This window comes from Neoarius graeffei, chromosome 13, assembly GCF_027579695.1.
Source record: "Neoarius graeffei isolate fNeoGra1 chromosome 13, fNeoGra1.pri, whole genome shotgun sequence".
Classification (NCBI taxonomy): domain Eukaryota; kingdom Metazoa; phylum Chordata; class Actinopteri; order Siluriformes; family Ariidae; genus Neoarius; species Neoarius graeffei.
In genome coordinates, this window is record NC_083581.1 from 35,074,743 (window position 1) to 35,098,224 (window position 23,482).

General features: G+C 41.5%; 1 protein-coding gene across 1 annotated transcript; it reads right to left on the reverse strand.

The window, feature by feature from the left end:
• Positions 1–1,966: 1,966 nt before the first annotated feature.
• Positions 1,967–23,386, reverse strand: LOC132896077 (transmembrane protein 184C-like). The gene is made up of 10 exons (XM_060936798.1): positions 23,270–23,386; positions 22,869–22,999; positions 21,618–21,654; positions 19,669–19,874; positions 13,728–13,802; positions 13,531–13,624; positions 13,103–13,215; positions 7,470–7,569; positions 7,216–7,387; positions 1,967–3,139 (listed from the first exon to the last, which is right to left on the reverse strand). Exons 1-10 carry the CDS (start codon positions 23,384–23,386, stop codon positions 2,859–2,861), a joined length of 1,326 nt encoding a protein of 441 aa, XP_060792781.1. The 3' UTR covers positions 1,967–2,858.
• Positions 23,387–23,482: the final 96 nt, after the last annotated feature.

A 23,482-nucleotide genomic window follows, 5' to 3' on the forward strand; every position in this document is an offset into this window, starting at 1 on the left:
ACTGCCCTTTCTGTGTCTCTGCTCGCAGCGCGCGGGTGGGTGAGGGGCTGCTCGCTCTCTCACACACACACACAGGAGGGAGGGGCTGCTCTAGTCTGGCTAACGCGACTTCAAAGCTCTGCGAGCATTTGGTCTGGCATAGATATTAAGCCCAACCGTTTCCCAAAGTGCGTGGTTGACCTGCTTCCCTGAAATGCCTCAGTTTGCTACTGGTCGAAGCCAGAAAAGGCTGTGACGAAGCTTAAACCAATCACATCACTCTTTCCTCTGACGTATGTGACGCGACGGAAACTGCTTGAGTAACAGGAAAAAGAAGGAGGAGCCGGTCGGGAGCAAGGCGAAAACATCCCATACCTCCAGGGCTGCTCTTTGCTCCATTTTCAATGAGAACTTCCCGTTGAATGCTTTCAATACAGCATCTACCGCTGTGTCAAAGGCTTGCCGCTGCTCCATGTTCGTAATGTTTCTAGTGAATGAAGCGCTTCCGGCATAGATTCTGTAAACAATCTATGGCTTCCGGTCGCAGTTCTACTACGTCACTGCCTTGAACACGCCTCTACCCAGGGCCATTGGAGATGCTCAAAGTTGATTGGCTCCCGATTTTTCGGGAGCTTGGAAGAGCTGGAGATAGCTTGCCTTGCCAGACTAAGTACGCAACAGCCCCCCGTGTTGCGTCACACTTAGGATGGGCGGGCCCAGGCTAGGGGTGCTCCCTCTCAGAGACACAGGCTTGTAGCCTCATGGCAAGTCACACATTCACACAGTACAGCTCAGCTCCTGCAACTGTGACTGCTACGCGCACTGCATCACTCTCACAATTTCCCACAGGGGAATTGTCTCTAGTTCATCCTGATGTACAGCTTATTTCTATTGGTGAATAAAATAAAAATCAGTCCCTGCCAAAAATAGTACGTGTTGATTACTGAGGTTTAAATTTCAGGTTCAAAGTTCCTGTTAATATCAAGAATACTGTATATGCTACAGGCCTACAGGCTTGTAATACTCGAGTCCGACTTGTGCCCTAATTTTAAGGACTCGTGACTGAACTGGGACTTGAGCACTGATGACTCTGACTCAGACTTGTGCATTAACTGCTTTTGGACTCATAAATTGGAGACGAGGACTGGGATTTTTTTTTTTTTGTAACATGGCATAATAATTTGGCATAAGATATTTATATCTACATTAATTTTGTACTAATGTCGTGCAAGAGTGTCGCACCTGCATGCCTTGGCACGTGCATCAGATAGACTCTCGGGCGCACTCCGGACAGCGCACACGCCAAGCGGACTCTCGCGCGTGCCGTAAACGACTCACACCTGCACAGGATTAAGGCACAATCAGCGCACCTATATAAAAACTGTGAAAACACACTTTGCGAAGTATTGAGTTGCATTGCTGACACATTACCGAGCCTTATTTCCTTGTTTGGGTTCCTGATCCCAGATTTCCTGTTTCTTGTCTTTGATTCTGCCGAGTCTACGATAGCCTGTTTGTGCCTCGCTCGACCTATTGCCTGTTTCACTGTTTTACAATTTTGGATTGTTTACCGTCTTCACTTGTATTAATAAGCACACCTTCTGCACTTACATCCATCTCCCAACCATCTCTGAAAGAATACTTCGCACTCCCTGACAAAGAGAAGCACATTCACCTGTTCATACATCATGTTCAGGAACAAACTAATGTTAATGGCGCTAAAACAGCCACCATCAAATGGTGCAGTTGGAGTCTTGTTCTCGGACTCAACTCAGATGAATAGTGGACTCGACTTGAAATTTTTTTTATGACTTGGACTTGAACACTGGGGACTCGAGACTAGACTCGGACTCGAGGTTTAGTGACTCGACTACAACACTGATATGCTAACTCAATTAGTTGAATTAATTAATTAATGCTCACAAACAAACATTCACATTACAGTATTGAAACATTAGTATACATTTTTATTAAAGCCTTGCTCATGAATACAAACCGAACCTTGTCGTTTTATTTAAGAGACACTAGAACAATTTCAGTGCACTTAAGTTCACCATCAACTTTGACAAAGCAAACCATATTAAATACCACTGCACTACAGCGCACGCAATTACAAAACCAGATGTTTGAACACTGGAAAGTCACGATATAATTTCAAAAGCACTCAGATTGCAATACGACCTTTATTAGAACAGTTTGCTTTTATCATGTAGTCATTAGGATATGTTTTGATGTGTGTTGATTGTGTTTGCAGCTTGTACGCTACCGTTCAAAAGTTTGGGGTCACTTTGAAATGTCCTTATTTTTGAAAGAAAAGCACTGTTCTTTTCAATGAAGATCACTTTAAACTAATCAGAAATCCACTCTATACATTGCTAATGTGGTAAATGACTATTCTAGCTGCAAATGTCTGGTTTTTGGTGCAATATCTCCATAGGTATATAGAGGCCCATTTCCAGCAACTCTCACTCCAGTGTTCTAATGGTACAATGTGTTTGCTCATTGCCTCAGAAGGCTAATGGATGATTAGAAAACCCTTGTACAATCATGTTAGCACAGCTGAAAACAGTTTAGCTCTTTAGAGAAGCTATAAAACTGACCTTCCTTTGAGCAGATTGAGTTTCTGGAGCATCACATTTGTGGGGTCGATTAAATGCTCAAAATGGCCAGAAAAATGTCTTGACTATATTTTCTATTCATTTGACAACTTATGGTGGGAAATTAAAGTGTGACTTTTCATGGAAAACACAAAATTGTCTGGGTGACCCCAAACTTTTGAACGGTAGTGTAAATATACTCAACATCTGCTCTGTGTGCGTTTGTGTGTGTGTGTGTGTGTGTGTGTGCGTGCGTGCGTGTGTGTTTTCTATATACTACAACTATGACTTCACTCCTGTGTTCTGACTGGTAGTCACAGGAACTACGCAACTGTCGCTCCTCCAGGAGGAGGAGTTAAAGCCAGTGGGGGCGGAGCGAGAGCGAGGTGTGTCTGTTTGGCCGAGGCCCTGGTACTGTGCCTTCGGGGAAGCGGGTACAGAGAGGGGGTCGACGCCCAGTCGCTCATGAGACGCTCCTGAGAGGAGGCCGGTGTGCTCGCCCTGCACAATGTCCACTTCAGAGCCAAAGAAAAGCTTACGGGGACGTCCGAGCACTGTGCGCCCTGCAGCACGCACACACACGCACACACACTCACTGAAAAAACTGCAGTGTGGTTACATATAATTGTCCCAATATAGCTTAATAAGGAAATCAGAAATAGTCATACTGTACCATGATTATCATTATATGTTACAAAATGTTTCAAAACAGTGCAGAAGACAGAAGGACAGGGAGAGAACAGAAAGAGAAAGAGGCAAAAAGATAAAGGGGGAGAAAGAGGAGAAGAAGATGAAGAAGAAGGATTCACATCCATGTCATAGAGAGAGAAAGAGAAACAGATAGACTGAGAGAAAGAGACAGCCAGATAGAGATACAGAGAAAAACAGATACAGACAGAGGTAGATACAGACAGAAACTGATCGAGAGAGAGAAAGGGAGACAGAATGAGTGAGAGAGATGGGGAAGAAGGATACATATACACACTACATAGAGGGAGAAAGAGAGAGAGACAGAAAGAGCTTGAGAGGCAGATTGAAAGAGATAGATGGGCAAAGAGGAGGAGAAACAGACAGACAGATCGGCAGAGTCTGAGATAGCAAGGAAGACAGACAGAGAGAAAGAAGAGACAGAAAGAGAAAAGCAGACAGAGAGACTGAAACAGAAAGAGAGAGAGAGAAGATGGTGAAGAAGGATACATATAGTGGTGCTTTGAAAGTTTCTGAACCCTTTAGAATTTTATATATTTCTGCATAAATATGATCTAAAACATCATCAGATTTTCACACAAGTCCTAAAAGTAGATAAAGAGAACCCAGTTAAACAAATGAGACAAAAATATTATACTTGGTCATTTATTTATTGAGGAAAATGATCCAATATTACATATCTGTGAGTGGCAAAAGTATGTGAACATCTAGGATTAGCAGTTAATTTGAAGGTGAAATTAGAGTCAGGAGTTTTCAATGAATGGGATGACAATCAGGTGTGAGTGGGCACTCTGTTTTACAACCCCGATTCCAAAAATGTTGGGACAAAGTACAAATTGTAAATAAAAACGGAATGCAATGATGTGGAAGTTTCAAAATTCCATATTTTATTCAGAATAGAACATAGATGACATATCAAATGTTTAAACTGAGAAAATGTATCATTTAAAGAGAAAAATTAGGTGATTTTAAATTTCATGACAACAACACATCTCAAAAAAGTTGGGACAAGGCCATGTTTAACACTGTGAGACATCCCCTTTTCTCTTTATAACAGTCTGTAAACGTCTGGGGACTGAGGAGACAAGTTGCTCAAGTTTAGGGATAGGAATGTTAACCCATTCTTGTCTAATGTAGGATTCTAGTTGCTCAACTGTCTTAGATCTTTTTTGTCGTATCTTCCGTTTTATGATGCGCCAAATGTTTTCTATGGGTGAAAGATCTGGACTGCAGGCTGGCCAGTTCAGTACCCGGACCCTTCTTCTACGCAGCCATGATGCTGTAATTGATGCAGCATGTGGTTTGGCATTGTCATGTTGGAAAATGCAAGGTCTTCCCTGAAAGAGACGTCGTCTGGATGGGAGCATATGTTGCTCTAGAACCTGGATATACCTTTCAGCATTGATGGTGTCTTTCCAGATGTGTAAGCTGCCCATGCCACACGCACTAATGCAACCCCATACCATCAGAGATGCAGGCTTCTGAACTGAGTGCTGATAACAACTTGGGTCATCCTTCTCCCCTTTAGTCCGAATGACACGGCGTCCCTGATTTCCATAAATAACTTCAAATTTTGATTCATCTGACCACAGAACAGTTTTCCACTTTGCCACAGTCCATTTTAAATGAGCCTTGGCCCAGAGAAGACGTTTGCGCTTCTGGATCATGTTTAGATACGGCTTCTTCTTTGAACTATAGAGTTTTAGCTGGCAACGGCGGATGGCACGATGAATTGTGCTCACAGATAATGTTCTCTGGAAATATTCATGAGCCCATTTTGTGATTTCCAATACAGAAGCATGCCTGTATGTGATGCAGTGCCGTCTAAGGGCCCGAAGATCACGGGCACCCAGTATGGTTTTCCGGCCTTGACCCTTACGCACAGAGATTCTTCCAGATTCTCTGAATCTTTTGATGATATTATGCACTGTAGATGATGATATGTTCAAACTCTTTGCAATTTTACACTGTCGAACTCCTTTCTGATATTGCTCCACTATTTGTCAGCGCAGAATTAGGGGGATTGGTGATCCTCTTCCCATCTTTACTTCTGAGAGCCGCTGCCACTCCAAGATGCTCTTTTTATACCCAGTCATGTTAATGACCTATTGCCAATTGACCTAATGAGTTGCAATTTGGTCCTCCAGCTGTTACTTTTTTGTACCTTTAACTTTTCCAGCCTCTTATTGCCCCTGTCCCAACTTTTTTGAGATGTGTTGCTGTCATGAAATTTCAAATGAGCCAATATTTGGCATGAAATTTCAAAATGTCTCACTTTTAACATTTGATATGTTGTCTATGTTCTATTGTGAATACAATATCAGTTTTTGAGATTTGTAAATTATTGCATTCCATTTTTATTTACAATTTGTACTTTATCCCAACTTTTTTGGATTCGGGGTTGTATTTAAAGAACAGGGATCTATCAAAGTCTGATCTTCACAACACATGTTTGTGGAAGTGTATCATGGTACGAACAAAGGAGATTTCTGAGGACCTCAGAAAAAGCATTGTTGATGCTCCTCAGGCTGGAAAAGGTTAAAAAAACATCTCTAAAGAGTTTGGACTCCACCAATCCACAGTCACACAGATTGTGTACAAATGGAGGAAATTCAAGACCATTGTTACCCTCCCCAGGAGTGGTCAACCAACAAAGATCACTCCAAGAGCAAGGCGTGTAATAGTCGGCAAGGTCACAAAGGACCTCAGGGTAACTTCTAAGCAACTGAAGGCCTCTCTCACATTGGCTAATGTTAATGTTCATGAGTCCACCATCAGGAGAACACTGAACAACAATGGTGTGCATGGCAGGGTTCCAAGGAGAAAGCCACTGCTCTCCAAAAAGAACATTGCTGCTCGTCTGCAGTTTGCTAAAGATCATGTGGACAAGCCAGAAGGCTTTTGGAAAAATGTTTTGTGGACGGATGAGACCAAAATAGAACTTTTTGGTTTAAATGAGAAGCATTATGTTTGGAGAAAGGAAAACACTGCATTCCAGCAAAAGAATCTTATCCCATCTGTGAAACATGGTGGTGGTAGTATCATGCTTTGGGCCTGTTTTGCTGCATCTGGTCCAGGACGGCTTGCCATCATTGATGGAACAATGAATTCTGAATTATACCAGCGAATTCTAAAGGAAAATGTCAGGACATCTGTCCATGAACTGAATCTCAAGAGAAGGTGGGTCATGCAGCAAGACAACAACCCTAAGCACACAAGTCCTTGTACCAAAGAATGGTTAAAGAAGAATAAAGTTAATGTTTTGGAATGGCCAAGTCAAAGTCCTGAGCTTAATCCAATGGAAATGTTGTGGAAGGACCTGAAGCGAGCAGTTCATCTGAGGAAACCCACCAACATCCTAGAGTTGAAGCTGTTCTGTACGGAGGAATGGGCTAAAATTCCTCCAAGCCGGTGTGCAGGACTGATCAACAGTTACCGGAAATGTTTAGTTGCAGTTATTGCTGCACAAGGGGGTCACACCAGATACTGAAAGCAAAGGTTCACATACTTTTGCCACTCATAGATATGTAATATTGGATCATTTTCCTCAATAAATAAATGACCAAGTATAATATTTTTGTTTCATTTGTTTAACTGGGTTCTCTTTATCTACTTTTAGGACTTGTGTGAAAATCTGATGATGTTTTAGGTCATATTTATGCAGAAATATATAAAATTCTAAAGGGTTTACAAACTTTCAAGCACCACTGTATATGCATTGCACAGAGAGAGACAGACAGACAGAGAGAGCTTGAAAGACAGATTGAGAGACAGACAGCAGACATACAGACAGACGGGCAGAGTCTGAGATAGGAAGGGAGACAGACAGAGATAAACAGAGAAGAGACAGAATGAGAAAAGCAGACAGATTAATAGATAGAGAAAGGAAGTGAGGCAGACACACAGAATGGAGAAGAAGACAGATACATACCCACATGACGGACTTGCTCAGAAATATCAGCTTGTATATCGGAGAAATCCAGCATGGCAAGGAAGGAGTCAAAGCAGGAGCCTTCATCATCCTCACGCACATACGGACGGTAACTGAAGCTGTAGTGATGCGCAATGGCAGCCAGGAACATTTCAATACAAATTACAAAGTCCTACAACACACACACACACACATGCACAGAGTCATTAATTACACACACATGTTGCAGGCAACAGTACATATGTACTGTGTACCTGTAACCCTGTAGCTACAGCCTCCACACTCTCCCACTCCCAAGTGTGCTTCTGAGAGATGACTCCAACCTTCACCAGAAAGGCGATGAACACAGCCTGCCTGCAGGGGGCGACACAGATCTGAGAATGAACTACAGCACCCAACCTGGCGATCTGACAAACTGCACAGTTTAGTTTCTGGCACGCTTGGCACACTTTGGAAGTCCCAAATGATGGATGTGTCTGAAAAATTATTTTTATTAGAAATAACATATCGCCCAATTTCAGTCATAAAAACGTCTTATTAGCAAAAAATAAATAAATAAACAAAAAAAAGATACCTAAGAAAAACACTTTCTGTTGTGAACCATAGATAAACCCACAATCTAATGGCTCTCATTAGGCTGAGGTTATATATTACTAGCATTACTATGCAAGTGGAATTGTTCCTTGATTTATACACTCGCCGGCCACTTTATTAGGAACACCCATCCACCTGCTATCTGTTTTATGCAGTTCTCTAATCAGCCGATCCCTTGACAGCAGCACAATGCATCAAATCAAGAGCTTTGGTGAATGTTCACTTCAAACATCAGAATGGGAAAAATTGTGATGGACTGGTTTGAGTATTTCAGAAACTGCTGATCTCCTGGGGTTTTCACACACAACAGTCTCTAGAGTTTACACAGAATGGTGCGACAAACAAAAAACATTGAGTTGAGTGAGCGACAGTTCTGTGGATGGGAACAAATGCCTTGTTGATAACAGAGGTCAGAGGAAAATGGCCAGATTGGTTCGAGCTGCCAGGAAGGATATAGCAACTCATAGCAACTCTTTACAACCGTGGTGAGCAGAAAAGCATCTCAGCATGCAACAGCTGAAGACCGCATTGGGTTCCACTCCTGCCACCCAAGAACAGGAACCTTAGAATCAAAAACAAGTTCCTGTTAAAGTGGCCGGTGAGTGTATTTCTGCATTTTGAAGCACATTAGCATATCTGAATTGCAATGCAGCAAGAGATTTATGGTAAGCGTAGTGCGCAGAAGCCATACAGTTAAAATATAGAGTGTGTACTGGCACATAGGGCCTGTACTATCACCAAAACAGGAATCATCTGCACTTGTGAAGTACTAAATAGCTTCAGATCACCAGAGCTTTTCAGGAGCTTTCAGCCCCCTGTCTCTGCACTCTACAGTGAGTGAGAAAAAGGTGCAGAAGTCGGCCATTTTAGCTTACTTTGGAGCTCTGTTTCTAGCTAAAATGGCACCTCAGGCATTTATTATGTTTCAACTGATCATTCTGATCAGCTCAAAAAATTTAGCTCATTCATCTGATCCAATTTTTTGAGAACTGGACCTCAGTGCACTAGTTTGTGCTTACCCCTTTGCCTCACCCTCACTGTAAACGAAAGCTTCTGGACAGAGGTGGAGAAAGTACCCAAGTTTATTACTTAAGTCAAAGTACGGATCCCACTGGTTAAATGTTACTCCGATTCAAGTGAAAGTTGGCCGGTCAAATTTTTACTTAAGTTAAAGTACTGAAGTACTTGCTTTTAAAAATACTTAAATATTAAAAGTACATTTTCTGTCAACGCATTGTTGTATTATTGCCACAATCCTTACAAAACCTAACGCCTCTGAAACAGCCGACTGGATTTACTGACTCGCTTGTAGAACGTGTAGAGCTGAAGCTCCACCTGACATGCTAGCAAACTCTTTTCAAAGTCAAAATCATATTGGGTAGCTAATGTTACTAGAAAAGAAAGATTTCTACATTTTGTTTATTTGGCAAGATTATGATAAAGCTTAGTTCTGAAAGGACTTCAGATAAGTTAATGTTATTTATGTTCACGTAACTCTGTGTTTACATGCTAACTAACAGTGTCCAAGTTAACTAGCTATGTGTTAACATTAGCCGTGGACAAGGCGACGGCAACTTGGCAGGCAAATCCATAGAAAGTCATTTGACTAACCAGACTGCATAGCTATTGTAACGTTATCGATAGCCCTAAAAGCACAGACAACTTCATTACAAGCTTTCTCTTGGAATAAAATGTTTATATACCTCAATATGCTTCTGCAGGTCGGACGGTGAGTTTTTGTAGGCCGTGATGTGGTTCGTTTTCGGCAAACAAAGCAAACATTTAAAACAAAACGAGGCTTTATTCCTTTCAGAAAACTGAAACATGGGTTCTCGCTATAGAACCATGAGTGTGTGCATTCTCCAGCAGAACTGCCTCCTTCCATTCTGCCATCAACTGATTGTGTTAAATAATGCTGCGGAGAAACTGAACTTGATTTTATCCAGTCTATGGACGTGACGTGACCCTAGTGATTACTGACAAGCTGTCTCAGTGTCACCTGCGAAAAAACCAATCACGTTTTATATATATTTAAAAAAAGCATCCATTTTCAAAGCTGCTTCATAGTAACGAGTAACGAGGACCTTGATAGAAATGTAGTGGAGTAAAAAGTACGATATTTGTCGTTCAAATGTCTCATCTCATTCTCATCTCATTATCTCAAGCCGCTTTATCCTTCTACAGGGTCGCAGGCAAGCTGGAGCCTATCCCAGCTGACTACGGGCGAAAGGCGGGGTACACCCTGGACAAGTCGCCAGGTCATCACAGGGCTGACACATAGACACAGACCACCATTCACACTCACATTCACACCTACGGTCAATTTAGAGTCACCAGTTAACCTAACCTGCATGTCTTTGGACTGTGGGGGAAACCGGAGCACCCAGAGGAAACCCACGCAGACACGGGGAGAACATGCAAACTCCGCACAGAAAGGCCCTCGCCGGCCACGGGGCTCGAACCCAGACCTTCTTGCTGTGAGGCGACAGCGCTAACCACTACACCACCGTGCCGCCCTCGTTCAAATGTAGAGAAGTTAAAGTAATAAGTTTCCAAAAAAAAAAATTATACTCAAGTAAAGTACAGATACTCAAAAAGTGTACTTAAGTACAGTACTCAAGTAAATGTACTTCGTTACTGTCCATCTCTGCTTCTGGACCAGTTCTCAGCAATAACTGAATAATTACTAGTGCTAGTTTGAAGGTGCTATAATGTATATAATCTAGGGATGGGTATCACGAGAATTTTTGTATCGCGATATATCGCGATACATGATCAGCGTATCGTGATACGTATCATGATGTTTTAGTGTAAGAATAGCATTTCTTTTCTTTAAGCAAAACAATTATGTAAGGAAACAAATGTAATGATTATTAAACAAATGTGATTTATTAACTATTTAACTTGTTACATGTACTAGTAGTTTGCTAAATAGCCTGTGTGTAAAAGAAATTACAATGTAGTCAATCTATACAAATTTGAATAATAAAAAATAATGTTAGACAAACACTGTAATGTTTGAGCATAGAGGGGAAAAAATCACAACACATCTGGCAGCTTTTTGTAAAGGATGGAAAAACACGAGTAAAAGGCTGTCACTTCCAGCCAGATATACAGTAAGATTGTCTAACATCAACAATGTCCTACCCTAGATAAAGTCAACTTCACACTGGGCTTCAGCATACTTAAGTTACTGATTTTATTATGATTTATATATTCTACCACAGGGGTGGCATGTGGCATGGTGGTGTAGTGGTTAGCGCTGTCGCCTCACAGCAAGAAGGTCCGGGTTTGAGCCCCGTGGCCGGCGAGGGCCTTTCTGTGCGGAGTTTGCATGTTGTCCGCGTGGGTTTCCTCTGGGTGCTCCGGTTTCCCCCACAGTCCAAAGACATGCAGGTTAGGTTAACTGGTGACTCTAAATTGACCGTAGGTGTGAATGTGAGTGTGAATGGTTGTCTGTGTCTATGTGTCAGCCCTGTGATGACCTGGCGACTTGTCCAGGGTGTACCCCGCCTTTCGCCCGTAGTCAGCTGGGATAGGCTCCAGCTTGCCTGCGACCCAGTAGAACAGGATAAAGCGGCTAGAGATAACATAATGAAATGCAATGTTGTCCTGTTTAAAACACAACTTGTTTTAAGTTTTATTCCAGTTACCTATTGACGGTCAAATTAATTCAAGAAAATAAATCAGAATCAGATAAATTAAGTAATTTATGCGTACATGTGTTACTGTGATTAACAGATTGTGCTTGCAGTAAAACAAATTCCTTACCAATTCAGCATGTTGTAAGCTAAATTTTAACTTCTTCATAAACTTGGGAATACATTTTGGGAATGACGACCTCTGAGAAAGTTTTTCTAGATGGCACTTGATCCCGGGGCTCACATTTAGCCAGCATTTCCCTGAACTCCTTGGATTCCACCATGTTGTATGGCCTCATGTCTTTCACAGTGAATCTTGCTATTTTAGAAGTGATTCATTGCACTTTTTCAGATGTACTCTGGTATTTCTTGGTACTAAAAGATGCATTATTTATAGTTTGTTGTTTTGGCGCAGAATGTGTAATATGTAGAGTGCTCATCTGTTGCATGGTCTGTTGTAATTCCATGGGGGTTTTGCTATTAACAGCGCTGCATGACGAAACAGCCAAAACACTCGGATGATGGCGTCTCAAATGTGTTGATAGATTAGTTGTTCCCCCACTACACTTAACTATAGCTTTACAAATTTTGCACCCAGCAACGTTTTCTTCGCTCCTGCTTTCCCCCTTCGGAATAATTAAGCCGAAGTGCTGCCAAGCAGCAGCTTTTCCCTTAGGATTTTTCACAATGTTGAACTTGTGGTCATTGGCGCCGGTGGAGGCCGCCATTTTGAAAGCGTGACCAAGCAACTATTTTTCGCATTCGAGCAAGGGATTCTGGAACCTTCTATTTATTTATCATCTCAAAAACAATAAATACACTAGTGAATTATTATATTATTCAAGATTTATACATTGAAATAAAAAAATGAAAGCAGTTGATCAAATATTTTCAACATTTCCATGATTAGACGAACTATTTACGGAAACTTACGAAGATTCCCGAGTGAACCCGACTGAACCGATATGTCAAAATAGTACCGTGATACGTATCTTTTTCAAGCTGCACCGCGATATATCGGTATACTGATAATACCGCACACCACTAATATAATCACATTAAGCCAAAACAATATGCAAATACAGATTTTACGTAGTGTTTATTCTGCACATACTGTCACATGTTATAGTTTCCCATTTTTTGGTGGCATATTGGTAACACCAAGAGAGCACAAACTGTATAATAGACAAGCACAAGTGTTCTCTTGGGATATTTTAAGTGTATGACAGAGGCATACTGGCAGCCTGACGTGCACAGCTCTAAAATCCAACAGCATTTTGTACAACAAGGCCAAACAAGTGCTGATTGGTTAAGCAGGGCGCGAGCAACCCTTGAAATCATCACAGAGCAGCTGAACACTGTTTTAGGAGAACACTAAATGATCTGTTCGACACAGATAGCTAACAGGCTGATTATCTGCAGTCGCGCTGATCGACAGGGGATGGAGGAAACGTTCCGGCCATCCCACCTAGAGAGCATGACTAATTACATTCCCTTGAACTCACATGACATGGTCAAGCTTCAAACTCCTGAGAACATGGTGGTCAATGAGCCAGTTTTTACGCAACAAACTCCACAGTTATGCAGAGAAAAACAGATTGCTCAGGGAACATTTTAAAAGCAATAACATAAACATTAGGGCAGAAACATACCAAAATGAGGCAAACACCACCATTTTGACACAGAGGAATTTCCCGACAGGTCTTAACGGGCTCAGCTCTTCCTTCAGAGTGCGGTAGAATAGCAGCAGGCAGTACATGGCGAACTGAAAACACACACAGCATTTGTTTATATGCTAGGACCTGCATTGAGTCAAGTATCAACAAAAAATGCTGTTCAGCCATGTTACAGAGAAACCGTAAATTCCTCTCCCCAGAAGATTTTGTCTTGATGAAAGACTTTACAGCTTTACCTCTGACTTTTACAAAGCACTGACACTGGAGACTCATTCCAAAATATCTCCTTACAGAATACTTCACAATATCAATAAGTTTACTTTTTTTTCTCACAGATATGACCGTCGGCTATACATGTCCCTGTGCAAGTTATAATAGAAAAGTTGCATTCAAAAGATGAATACCAGCTGGGAGGCGTTGTTGACGATGACGAGATAAGTCCAGGCATTCCTGAAGCTGAAGTTTCCCTCATCATAGACTCCAAACAACTGACACACGCTAGAAATAGAGAAGACTCAGTATCACAGTGATGTTGCGAGCATTTACAAGTGTATGATGTGTGTGCATGTGTTCACTAATACATCAAAACATGTTCTCTTACAGTGCTATGACAGTAGTAACAGGTCTGACAACAGTGTACTGCAAAACTCCCAGTTTACACCTGAACAGAAGAACCCTGTGGATGGGAATACAAATTATAGTTATGCATTTTTATACAATAACGCAGATCAAGGTAGGCTTTAAAAGGTAGACTATATTTAGTAGTTATTCCACGAAATCGAGTTGTACATGAGCTGATAGCTGACATACATGTCAACCTATACGGAATGTCCGTATTTTATACGGATTTGATTCAATAAACGTAGTATACGGGCGTACAAATAAAGTTATATGGATTCTTTAAAAAAAACTTCAATATTTATTTAGAGCTATAATCAATTCCCACGATGATAAAAGAGCGCATAACATTTACAAACGTACTGTACACTACAGAAAGCACAAACAGCCAGTAAAGAGTCTTATGAAATCGCGCGTTGTGGTAGCGAGACTTCGTTCCACTTTTGATCATGCGCACACCGCATTGCGAGAATCCCGCCAACCGTGAAGTAACATTTTGTTTGAAACGCGTATTTCCACCTGAGCGACTTTCACTAGCGACTGAAAAGATTCTGAATGGGCACTCCAGCAAGATCAACACAGACACTTGCTGTGACATGCAGCCTAGTGAGGTATTGGTGCAGACTGCTAAAAAAGCTCTCATGGAGTACAATTCAGAACATTAGAGTGACACTTTGTGTTTTTGTTGAACATTGGAGCTTTGTATTCATTCTGAAGGTTTATTGTTATTAATATTGAATAAAAAGTAACTGGGATATATCATTGTTAATTATCATTCAAATTTTAGGTAAATTATTTTAATTTGCATCTTATAAGGATTTTATAAGGGAAATACGGATTTTGGAGGTTGGTTATACAGGTTTGATTGACCAAAGGTTGACATGTATGAGCTGAGGAGGCGCATAGCACCGAGTTGGCTATAAGCCATGTACGACAAGATTGAGTGGAATAACTGTTTTATTCTATCCACATTCACTGGATTTTGAGAAATGGAGCATTTTTATTTTTAATGTTTGCAAGTTCGAAAAAAAAAAAACCTTTATACAAAACGTCAGACAAAATCATTTCTGCTTAGAATGTAAATCAACCTGCGAAATGACAGTAGCAATTTGTGAAAAATGTCATCTCATCATCTCTAGCCGCTTTATCCTGTTCTACAGGGTCACAGGCAAGCTGGAGCTTATCCCAGCTGACTACGGGCGAAAGGTGGGGTACACCCTGGACAAGTCGCCAGGTCATCACAGGGCTGACACAGACAACCATTCACACCTACGGTCAATTTAGAGTCACCAGTTAACCTAACCTGCATGTCTTTGGACTGTGGGGGAAACCAGAGCACCCAGAGGAAACCCACGCAGAGAACATGCAAACTCCGCACAGAAAGGCCCTCGCCAGCCACGGGGCTCGAACCCGGACCTTCTTGCTGTGAGGCAACAGCGCTAACCACTACACCACCGTGCTGCCCTTGTGAAAAATGTGATAGTAATAATTATTGAAACATAAAAAAGATACGTTCTTACCATCAAATACTTTTATTCCATATTTTGTTGCTTTTTTTGTATTTTGGGGGGTTTTCTTCTGCTTCTTCTTTCGGGTTTTTTGGCGGTTGGCAAACCAGGTGCATTACCGCCACTGACTGGGTTGGAGTGTAGAACAGGAGATATTGGAGAGGATATATATATAGTATATATATTCTTTGAGCTATTTCTGTTTCTTTTAAATACTTGATAATTTGGGGGGTTTTGTTTTTGAGTAGAGTATTTATTTCTTCCTTGGTTGGTTCAGCAACATGCTCCATCAATTTGTTTTTCTCTACTCATGACACATGAGCTGATATCCTAGTAGAAGTAAAGCCCACAATTGCTCATATCCTGTGAATGTGGATAAAATATAGGTTATTGAAGTGTTTCTTTATGTAGTCTTAAAGACCCAGTATTGCCATGCTATTTGTATACATGCAGCATAATTTTATTTTTAAAATTACTTATAAAAATCAGGATATAATTTTTATTAATTAATTCTTCTAACTCTGTTATCCTAGTCAGGGTCACGGTGGATCTGGAATCTATCCAATGAACACTGGGTATGCATAAACCTGTGGTTTGAACTATTGGCAGAACTGCCATTATGGAAAATTAATCATCACCTTCACCTTTTAACCAATCAGAATGAAGAATTCAGCCGCACTGTGTTGTTTTCCTTTTGGCAGCTGCAAAAATGTTTGGTTTTAGTTTCTTGGTGGAGGTGGTTGCCTAGGTCTCCCATACCACCAGGGGGTGCCATGATTTTTAAAAAGCAGGCACAAAAGTACACTTTACTATCAGTTGGTGAAAAGGTACTAGTGCATCTCAAAAAATTAGAATACCATGAAAAAGTTCCTTTTTTCATAATTTAATTCAAAAAGGTAAACTTTCATATATTCTATATTCATTACATGTAAAGTGAAATATTTAAAGCCTTTTTTGTTTTAATTTTGATGATTATGGCTTATAGCGGCGGCACGGTGGTGTAGTGGTTAGCGCTGTCGCCTCACAGCAAGAAGGTCCTGGGTTCGAGCCCCGGGGCTGGCGAGGGCCTTTCTGTGTGGAGTTTGCATGTTCTCCCCGTGTCCGCGTGGGTTTCCTCCGGGTGCTCCGGTTTCCCCCACAGTCCAAAGACATGCAGGTTAGGTTAACTGGTGACTCTAAATTGAGCGTAGGTGTGAATGTGAGTGTGAATGGTTGTCTGTGTCTATGTGTCAGCCCTGTGATGACCTGGCGACTTGTCCAGGGTGTACCCCGCCTTTCGCCCGTAGTCAGCTGGGATAGGCTCCAGCTTGCCTGCGACCCTGTAGAAGGATAAAGCGGCTAGAGATAATGAGATGAGATGAGATGAGATGGCTTATAGCTCATGAAAATCAGAAATCCAGTATCTCAAATTATTAGAATATTCCCTAAGATCAATAAAAAAAAAGGATTTACAATACAGAAATGTCCAACTTCTGAAAAGTATATTCATTTATACACTCAATACTTGGTTGGGGCTCCTTTACCATGAATTACTGTATCAATGCGGCGTGGCATGGAGGTGATCAGTCTGTGGCACTGCTGAGGTGTTATTGAAGCCCAGGTTGCTTTGATAGTGGCCTTCAGCGTATCTGTATTTTTGGGTCGAGTGTTTCTCATCTTCCTCTTGACAATACCCCATAGATTCTCTATGGGGTTCAGCAGTGGCGTGCACAGATAGACACGAGGTGGTGCTCAAGCACCTGCCCCTCTGCCCTCTGTCCAAAAAAGTGCCCTTTTGAATTTTTTTTTTTTACAGTTTACTGAGGCCAATGTCGACATGATCTTTTAGAAAAGCCGCGGCATTAAAAGCGTGTGTGAAAATAATGTCCCGATGTGTGCCCCCTCCGCACACACACACCGGACCTCTGTCTCTCTTGCTCTGTCACGTGAACAAGCGTGCAGTGCATTCAATGTGAGGTTGCAGCAGCATAGCGTCCTGGAAGCCACGGCCTTGTCGTAGCGCAGACAACACATCGGGCAGTCAGTCAGCTCTTCCCCTGCCCCACCAGCCAGGTAACACATGAATTGAGTGAAAATGTATTTTTTGCCCTCTAAGCCCAAGCTGTAATTATTTTGTCGTGAAGTAGCCCGTCGCATACAGAAACAACTGCACATAAGTATTATATTTTTTGCTAGACCATTTTCAGATTTAGGAAAACAAAAATTTCTTTTTCTATTTTGTTCAACTAGAGATTCCTGGCAAAGTCAAAAAGCCTTGATGTAATAAATTAACATTAAGTGGTTGTTTTACACCTTTAAAAACTAAAACGGGTCAGTGGCGACCCGAACACAAGAGGAGGGTTAAATCTCAGACTTTTATAATAAGGTGTTCCACATGCGCAAAAAAGTGCCCTTTTTTCCCCCCAGAGCACTTGCCCCCCAAAATGTCTGTGCACGCCACTGGGGTTCAGGTCAGGCAAGGTGGCTGGCCAATCAAACACAGTAATATCATGGTCAGCAAACCATTTGGTAGTAGTTTTGGCACTGTGGGTAGGTGCTAAGTCCTGCTGGAAAAGGAAATCAGCATCTCCAAAAAGCTCGTCAGCAGATGGAAGCATGAAATGCTCTAAAATCTCCTGGTAGATGGCTGTGTTGACTTTGGACTTGATAAAATACAGTGGACCAACACCAGCAGATGACATGGCACCCCAAATCATCACAGACTGTGGAAACTTCACACTGGGCTTCAAACACCTTGGATTCTGTGCCTCTCCACTCTTCCTCCAGACTCTAGAACAGTGATTTCCAAATTAAATGCAAAATGTACTTTCATCTGAAAAGAGGACTTTGGACCACTGAGCAACAGTCCATTTCTTTCTCTCCTTAGCCCAGATAAGACACTTCTGACATTGTCTCTGGCTCAGGAGTAGCTTGATATTAGGAATGCGAAAGTTGTATCCCCTTTCTTGAAGATGTCTGTTCGTGATGGGTCTTGATACACTGACACCAGCCTCAGTCCACTCCTTGTGAAGCTCTCCCAAGTTCTTGAATCAACTTTTCTTGACAATCCTCTCAAGACTGCAGCCATCCCTGTTGCTTGTGCACCTTTTCCAGCCACCCTTTTCAGCAATGACCTTTTGTGGCTTACCCTCCTTGCGGAGGGCATCAGTGATCATCTTCTGGACAACAGTCAAGTCAGCAGTCTTCCCCATGATTGTGGTTGTGTGTACTGAACTAGACCGAGAGATACACTGTGTTCATACTGTTTTACTCAAACTCGAAATGAAATATTCTAATATTTTGAGATGTTTTTTATGTTTTTGTACTGTATGCCATACTGATTAAAATTAAAATAGAAAAATGCTTGAAACATTTTAGTTTATGTGTAATGAGTCTATAATATATAACAGTTTCACTTTCTTAAATAACTGATGGAAAATATTGAACTTTTTCACAATATTCTAATTTTTTGAGATGCACTAGTATACTTGTGAGGCACTCAGAAGATGGCCACATGTGGTGTGAAAAGAACAGAATGTGCAATTTGCATAATGAAATTAGGTAACGAACATCAGAGGAGCACAAAGAAGTGGCAAACATGAAGCGTTTATATGTACAATATCTTGGGAAGAGGAGAAATGGACTTAAAACTCGATGGTAATAAACTAATGCTAACTAGAAAGGTACTTGGTAGAGTGCAGACCTCCATCAACCCAAATATCAACATCAAAATCAGATCACTTGAACTTTGGATATTACTAAAGCTGTCCACCAAATTTAATCACAATCCATTCACTACTTTTTGAGTTACCTTGGGAACAGTAAAAAAAAAAATCCTGGATCCACATATATATCTGGATTTGCATCAAAATCTAATCGATTGTTCCTTGGCCCTTGGCCCAGCTTTCCTTAAAATTTCATCAAAATCTGTTCACTACTTTTTGAGTTACGTTGGGAACAGACAAAAAAAAAAACAAATGGAGGCGAAAACATAACCTCCTCCAACACAGCTGGCGGAGTTAATAATATATTAAAAACAAAAAACAACATCTCTATACACAAGAGCATAAATGTGGGTGTAGCATTAACAAATGGTACTGCAGCCAGCCAATAGAGGGCGTCAGAGAGTCTTTCTTTTTGCTGAGCTTATTATGTCAGATTGCAGTTCACAGTCTAAGATTTACCAGCACTGCAGATTCTGAAAAAGTGTGGAAGAGGCATAGAAATATCTGTGACTCGGGTGGAGGATGATGTAAACGATATAAACGATTTATTGTTCTACTCATTGTTTACACAAATTGAAGATGGAGACTTTCTCTCGGTCTACATAGAAGATTTCACACTGAAGTTTCATAATGATGATGACAAAACAGACCTGATATGTCTAACATGTGCTACCCTGGAGCTGTGTGTGTGTGGGTGTGGGTGTTCACTCACTCTCCCATGGCCCATGGAGGGCAGCAGCAGAAAGGGGGCAGAAGTGAGCGCTGTTCCTGAGCCTCTAAAATAAGCGCTAGGTTCGGGTACTGTGTCTCCAAGAAGTTCAGCAGGAACATCAGGAAGTTATAGATGGCATACGCCTCATAGCACTCCCGACAAGTATCCACATAGATGGCTATACTGGGGTACTTCAGAGCAATCCACTGCAAGACACACACCCACCCACACACACACATTTATAAACACATGGCTCATATACAGTGTTTTGCAAAAGTATTCATCCCCCTTGGTGTTTGTCCTGTTTTGTCGCATTACAAGCTGGAATTAAAATGGATTTTTGGAGGGTTAGCACCATTTAATTTACACAACATGCCTAAAACTTTAAAGGTGCACATTGTTGTTTTATAGTGACACAAACAATAATTAAGATGAAAAAAAAAAAACAGAAATCTGGAGTGTGCATAGGTATTCACCCCCTTTCGTATGAAACCCCTAAATAAGAGACGGTCCAACCAATTCACTTCATAAGTCACATAATTAGTTGATTAAGATCCACCTGTGTGCAATCAAAGTGTCACATGATCTGTCACATGATGTCTGTATAAATCACCCTGTTCTGGAAGGACCCTGACTCTGCAACATTACTAAGCAAGTGACATCAAAACCAAGGAGCCTCCAAACAAGTCAGAGACAAAGTTGTGGAGAAGTCTAGATCAGGGTTGGGTTATAAAAAATATTACAATCTTTGAATATCCCACGGAGCACCATTAAATCCATTATAGCAAAATGGAAAGAATATGGCACCACTACAAACCTGACAAGAGAAGGCCACCCACCGAAACTCACAGACCGGGCAAGGAGGGCATTAATCAGAGATGCAACAAAGACACCAAAGATAACACTGAAGGCGCTGCAAAGATCCACAGCGGAGATGGGAGTATCTGTCCATAGGACCACTTTAAGCCATACATTCCACAGAGTGGGGCTTTATGGAAGAGTGGCCGGAAAAAAGACATTGCTTAAGAAAACACGTTTGGAGTTTGCCCAACCACATGTAGCAGACTCCCCAAACACATGGAAGAAGATTCTCTGGTCAAATGAGACTAAAATGATCTTTCTGGCCATCATGGGAAACGCCATGTGTGGCGCAAACCCAACACCCTGAGAACACCATCCCTACAGTGAAGCATGGTGGTGGCAGCATCATGCTCTGGGGATATTGTTCATCTGCAGGGACAGGAAAGTTGGTCAGGACTGAAGGAAAGATAGATAGCACTAAATACAGGGCAATTCTGGAGGAAAACCTGTTTGAGTCAGCCAGAGGTTTGAGACTGGGACGAAGGTTCACGTTCCAGCAGGACAATGACCCTAAACATACTGCTAAAGTTACACTGGAGTGGTTTAAAGGGAAACATTTAAATGTCTTGGAATGGCCTAGTCAAAGCCCAGCCCTCAATCCAATTGAGAATCTGTGGCATAACTTGAAGGTTGCTGTACACCAACACAACTCATCTAACTTAAAGGAGTTGGAGCCGTTTTGCCTTGAGGAATGGGCAAAAATCCCAGTGGCTAGATGTGCTAACCTAATAGAGACATACATCAAGAGACTTGCAGCTGTAATTGCAGCAAAAGGTGGCTCTACAAAGTATTGACTTTTTTTTTGGGGGGGGGGAGAGGGAGATACCTATACACACTCCAGATTTCTGGTTTTTCATCTTAATTTTTTTTTTGTGTCACTATAAAATAAATAAATAAATAACAATCTTCACCTTTAAAGTTGTAGGCATCTTGTGTAAATCAAATGGTGCTAACTCCCCAAAAAATTCATTTTAATTCCAGCTTATAATGCGACAAAACAGGACAAACACCAAGGAGGATGAATACTTTTGCAAGACACTGTACATTCCAGCAGTCTGAATGTAAGTGAAAGTGCGTTGGTTACTTACGCTGTCTAAGCTGTAAATTGGCACCATCCACAATATTCTGGAAAAAAAAACCATATAGAATAGAATAGAATAGAATGCCTTTATTGTCACTATACACATGTACAATGAGATTAAAGCATCTCCAGTAACAGTGCAAAACAGTGTGTAGAGAGAGAGAGGAAGAGAAAAAAAAAGGGAGGGGGGTAAGGTGCACAATCCTGAGGTGTATGTGTTGTGTTACACATTATGGAGTGAGGTATTGCTCATTGCACATTATAAAGTATTGCACATTAGAAATTATTGCACGAGAGAGTCACATTATAAAATAAAATATTAAACATTATGAAGTATTGCAAGGTAAGGTAAGGTGCACAGACTTGAGGTGTATGTGCTGTGTGTAAGGTGCACAGTCCTGAGGTGAATGTGTTGCGTTTCACATTATGGAGTGAGGTATTGCACATTATAAAAGTGTTGCACAGAGAGAGTCACCTTATAAAGGTATACACATTATGTAAGGAATAAAACACTTAGGGGCATTCTGTTACTGGAAATTAATTTCTGACAGTGCAGCATGATGTCGCTCAGTGACAAACCAGAATTTCACAGATCATCCTGAAGTTGATTATTTTCCATTAACAGCACATCCTGAAGTGTTTTATTCCTCTTATACCAAGGATTTGCCAAGGAATGCAATTTTGTATTTATTAAAGAATGACATGTCATAATGTTTATCTGTTTATAGCTACAGTTCACGTTTCCGTCCATCTGTAAAACAAATCACTTGTGTTGTAATTGCTGTAGTCATTTTGTTTCACTAGCTTCTCTGTCTTTTTTCTGTCGATCCTAATAAATACATTTTAAGAAATGGCACCTCAATCACTGGTGTCATCACACACAGTCACAATGTGCATGAACCACATCTTCATGATTACGAATGGAAAATAATGTTGTAAAAAAAAAACAAAAGGTGTAATCACAGACATCACGCCAAGGGTTATGTGTTTTTGAAAAATAAAAAGATGTTGATGTTTTATCCACATGATGAATTCTTGATGTGTGTCACGAGGCCTATTTCAGGACAATGACTGAAGAATATAGAGAAACCGCACCCCTTATGTTCATTCTCAGGATGATCATAGTTCAGCTTCAGCTCACTTAGTGTAATCCACATTCTTGAGTGCTCAGGCATCATCTACACCCAATCTCATGTGTGTGTGTGTGTGTGTGTGTGTGTGGACAAGAAGACCTATTTCCTATGTGTGTATGAGGTACCTGATGATAGGCTTCTGTAGCTCAGGTTGGGTGTAGTGCACTAGATGCTGCAGAATGCCCCATAGAGAGATGGGAATGGTTAAAAACACAAACACACCCGCGATGAACCACGCCTTAGTGTGTGTTCCAGCCTGCAACACACACACACACACACACACGCCACTAACAAGTGAAAAGAGGCATCACATCACTATGTTGCAGATCTCTGGTATTATTCCCAGTGATGCTGGTGAGCGTTCACACACAAGAACAGACCTGATTGTGTAACACCGCATCACAGCAAAAGGTGTGTTTTTGATGCGCTTTAGACATCACAGTATAATTATACTCTTTTCTGTTCACAACGATCCATCGCAAACAAACAGCCCGCTATAAATACCGTAAGGAATGGACAGACGCACCTCGGCTTTCTGGAGCTGCCACACAGCCAGCGGTAAAGCCACGGCCACGAGCAGCGCGTACACCGTCACCACGAGCGGCCGGAGCCAGCGGCGCCATCCCGCGCACAGCCGCGCCATTTCCCCTAGGCACGCGCTCCGAGCATCCCGAGTGGCGCGAGCTCTGTGATCCCGACCGCTCTGACGGGGAGACTGAAGCGGGGCCAACCGGAAGGA